At 53.9% G+C, this 3,321-nt stretch overlaps 1 protein-coding gene and 1 non-coding gene across 2 annotated transcripts in view; both read right to left on the reverse strand.

The window, feature by feature from the left end:
- HSPA8 (heat shock protein family A (Hsp70) member 8) overlaps positions 1-3,245 on the reverse strand; it is a 5,178-nt gene extending 1,933 nt beyond the window's left edge. Inside the window, exons 1-6 of the mRNA XM_057387704.1 lie at positions 3,162-3,245; positions 2,013-2,222; positions 1,338-1,543; positions 1,099-1,251; positions 451-1,006; positions 1-199 (exon numbers count right to left, since the gene is read on the reverse strand). Of these exons, the coding sequence (XP_057243687.1) occupies positions 1-199; positions 451-1,006; positions 1,099-1,251; positions 1,338-1,543; positions 2,013-2,217 (1,319 nt within the window). The 5' untranslated portion in view covers positions 2,218-2,222; positions 3,162-3,245. The remainder of the gene's footprint in view (positions 200-450; positions 1,007-1,098; positions 1,252-1,337; positions 1,544-2,012; positions 2,223-3,161) is intronic.
- Positions 269-365, reverse strand: LOC130586799 (small nucleolar RNA SNORD14). The gene has a single exon (XR_008966722.1). It is a non-coding gene; the product is annotated as a small nucleolar RNA SNORD14 (small nucleolar RNA).
- Positions 3,246-3,321: the final 76 nt, after the last annotated feature.

The following is a 3,321-nucleotide window of genomic DNA, read 5'->3' on the forward strand; positions in this document are numbered from 1 at the left end:
ATCAGCACCCCGGGCTGGTTGTCAGAGTAGGTTGTGAAGGTCTGGGTCTGCTTGGTGGGGATGGTGGTGTTGCGCTTGATCAGGACTGTCATGACCCCTCCAGCTGTCTCAATACCCAGCGACAGYGGAGTCACATCGAGCAGCAGCAGGTCCTGCACGTTCTCAGACTTGTCTCCAGACAGGATGGCAGCCTGTACAGCTGGGGGGAGAGACAGAACATTAAAAACATGCAAAAAACCACTCTGCAAACTGTGAGGATGCACACGGCTCGCTCAGACATCCAAGGAAGGTACTTGGACCAACACAYGTCTTTCGACTTCTGGTGGAAACTACGAATGGCTTTGGAACCAGATTCATCATTGCAAGTCCAAGGGAGATTCTTACAGCTTTGAAAAGCTTTAGGGGTTCAGCTGGAACACCCAGGGCCTACATWGGTGAATGTTTAATTACCTGCACCATATGCCACAGCCTCATCAGGGTTGATGCTCTTGTTGAGCTCTTTGCCGTTGAAGAAGTCCTGCAGCAGTTTCTGGATCTTTGGGATACGTGTGGAGCCTCCCACCAGCACGATGTCGTGGATCTGCGACTTGTCCAGCTTGGCGTCCCTCAGGGCCTTCTCCACRGGGTCCAGAGTGCCCCTGAAGAGATCAGCATTGAGCTCCTCGAAGCGAGCCCTGGTGATGGAGGTGTAGAAGTCGATGCCCTCGTAGAGGGAGTCGATCTCGATGCTGGCCTGGGTGGAGGAGGACAGGGTGCGCTTGGCGCGCTCGCAGGCGGTGCGCAGGCGGCGCACGGCSCGCTTGTTCTCGCTGATGTCCTTCTTGTGCTTGCGCTTGAACTCGGCGATGAAGTGGTTCACCATGCGGTTGTCGAAGTCCTCCCCACCCAGGTGAGTGTCCCCTGCCGTGGATTTCACCTCGAAGATGCCATCTTCGATGGTCAGGATGGACACATCGAAGGTGCCGCCGCCCAGATCRAAGATGAGGACRTTCCTTTCAGCRCCAACCTGGAGMAAACAACAATTTTCATTACTCARCTCACTTCCTACTACTACTTTACCACCTTACTGACAAACCAGAGACAATGATCCCTCCATACCTTTTTGTCCAGCCCATAGGCAATGGCAGCTGCTGTGGGCTCGTTGATGATTCGCAGGACGTTGAGCCCTGCAATGGTTCCAGCATCTTTTGTKGCCTGGCGCTGAGAGTCGTTGAAATAGGCTGGGACAGTCACTACTGCATTGGTAACAGTCTGCAGGAAAAGCAAACAACTCAGTTATGGGTGTTAATTRYYCAYAAAAARCTACTCATMWCAYTGCACTTTAGTCCTGGACTCACCTTTCCAAGGTACGCCTCTGCAATTTCCTTCATTTTGGTTAAAACCATGGAAGAGATTTCTTCTGGGTAGAAACTCTTTGTCTCGCCTTTGTACTCGACCTGGACCTTGGGTCTGCCAGCATCGTTCACCACAGTGAAGGGCCAGTGCTTCATGTCAGACTGCACCACAGAGTCATCGAATCTGCGCCCAATCAACCGCTTCGCATCTGGAAAAAAAACCAAACATTTGACCGTATTAATGCTTTGTCATGATTAGATTGTGAAATTTTTCCTAAAAATGAAAAAAATCCTAGTTCCCTATCCTTAACCTGCAATAACTGCTCTCATTAAGACACAGGTTCAGACATAAAGCTTCACCTCCTTGATTGCAGAAAACTCAGCATTATCTCCTCAAAATACTGCAAATACCATACCAGAAACCAGTAAGAGACACTTAATCAAGTTGTTTTTGTAAGACTGACTGTCCAGAAAAACTTGCTCTAAAGCAAAGACTTACCCTGTTTATAATAACCTTAAAATTTTAGTAATGCAGTTACATTGAGGTTAAAACTAATAAATGTTTTTACTTTTAATGAAGGCTTAACCTTCTTATTAATAGTTTCTATAACCAGGAAAAACCTCTCTTAGTGCTACACTAATTCATACACCAAGTGTGCAAATGGTGCACAGCCTTACCGAAGACTGTGTTGGTTGGGTTCATGGCCACCTGGTTCTTGGCAGCATCACCGATGAGCCTCTCTGTGTCTGTGAAGGCCACATAGCTCGGYGTGGTGCGGTTACCCTGGTCATTGGCAATGATTTCCACCTTCCCATGCTGGAAGACGCCAACACAGGAATAGGTGGTGCCAAGATCAATCCCGACAGCTGGTCCCTTCGACATTTTGTCTGAAAAAGAGAAGAACGAGCACAATTTAGTAAAAAGTGAAGTTACTGTGAGTTGAGAAAATTTTTTTTTTAGTGTTTAGTGAAAGAATARATGGGGCTGGGAGCAGCCTGGKGTAGTGGAAGAGCTCCCGTGCTATSGGGTTGTAAGTGGATCCGCCCAAAGCGCTCTGTGAACCCAGGGCGATCCCTGGAATTCCAGCCCCGTTATCCCACGTGGCCCCRGCAGGGCACACCGCCTGCACTTCCCGCCCTCCGCCGCTGGGCGGCCCCCGCACCACGTGGCGCAGGACTCCACGTCCCAGCATGCCCCGCGCTTCCCGCGCAACGTGAYGGCGGCCGCGGGGCGTGTCCGGGGGCTGCCGGGAAATGGAGTCCCCGCCGGGCGGGCCGCGTGTGCTGGCACAGCCCCAGCCCCGTGCGGCACCGACCCCCCCGCCTTGGAGCCATCCCCCCCTCCCCCACATCCCGCACATGGCCCTTCGCCACCCACGCGGCTTTTTYCCTCCCCACCGCCGGGCACTGCAGTCCCCGCGATACCCCGGCACCGCCCCGGGCCGCCCCTCAGGGAGGTAAGATGGGAACTGCGTCTCCTCCAGCCGTCCCCGTTCTCCCCTCCCCCCTCTCAGCAAAAGGGAATGGGGGCGGACGGAGAAGACCGACTCCCCCCTCCCGCAGCGCATCGTATTTATAATAAAAACGTAAAAATGCTCGGATTTAAAAAAAAGCACCGCAGTGGCAAAAAATGGGGCTCCATCCACCGTTCGATCCCCACCCCCGCAACGAAACGGTCCCGCAGGGCACATAACCACCCGGGAGGGTCCCCCCGCCCTCCCCAGGCCAGCCCAAAGCTGCTCCCGTACCCACCCTCCACCATTCTAGAGCAGCTACGTTCCCCCCACACCCTGCCCGTGTCGCACGGTGCACCCCCAGCCCCATTACCCGCAGTCCGGCCCAGTCTCTCGTTGACACACTGAACAGCCTCTCAGATCAGCTCCGGCTCGCTCAATGCCCCGCGCCCGCCGCGCCGCCCTTTTATACCCACCCAGAACCTTCCAGAAGGCCACGCCTCCCTCGCACAGCTTTGACCAATCAGCGCGCG

The sequence above is a fragment of the Malurus melanocephalus genome, unplaced genomic scaffold (genome assembly GCF_030028575.1).
Source record: "Malurus melanocephalus ecotype Western Australia unplaced genomic scaffold, MMel_1.1 scaffold_1315, whole genome shotgun sequence".
Lineage (NCBI taxonomy): Eukaryota > Metazoa > Chordata > Aves > Passeriformes > Maluridae > Malurus > Malurus melanocephalus.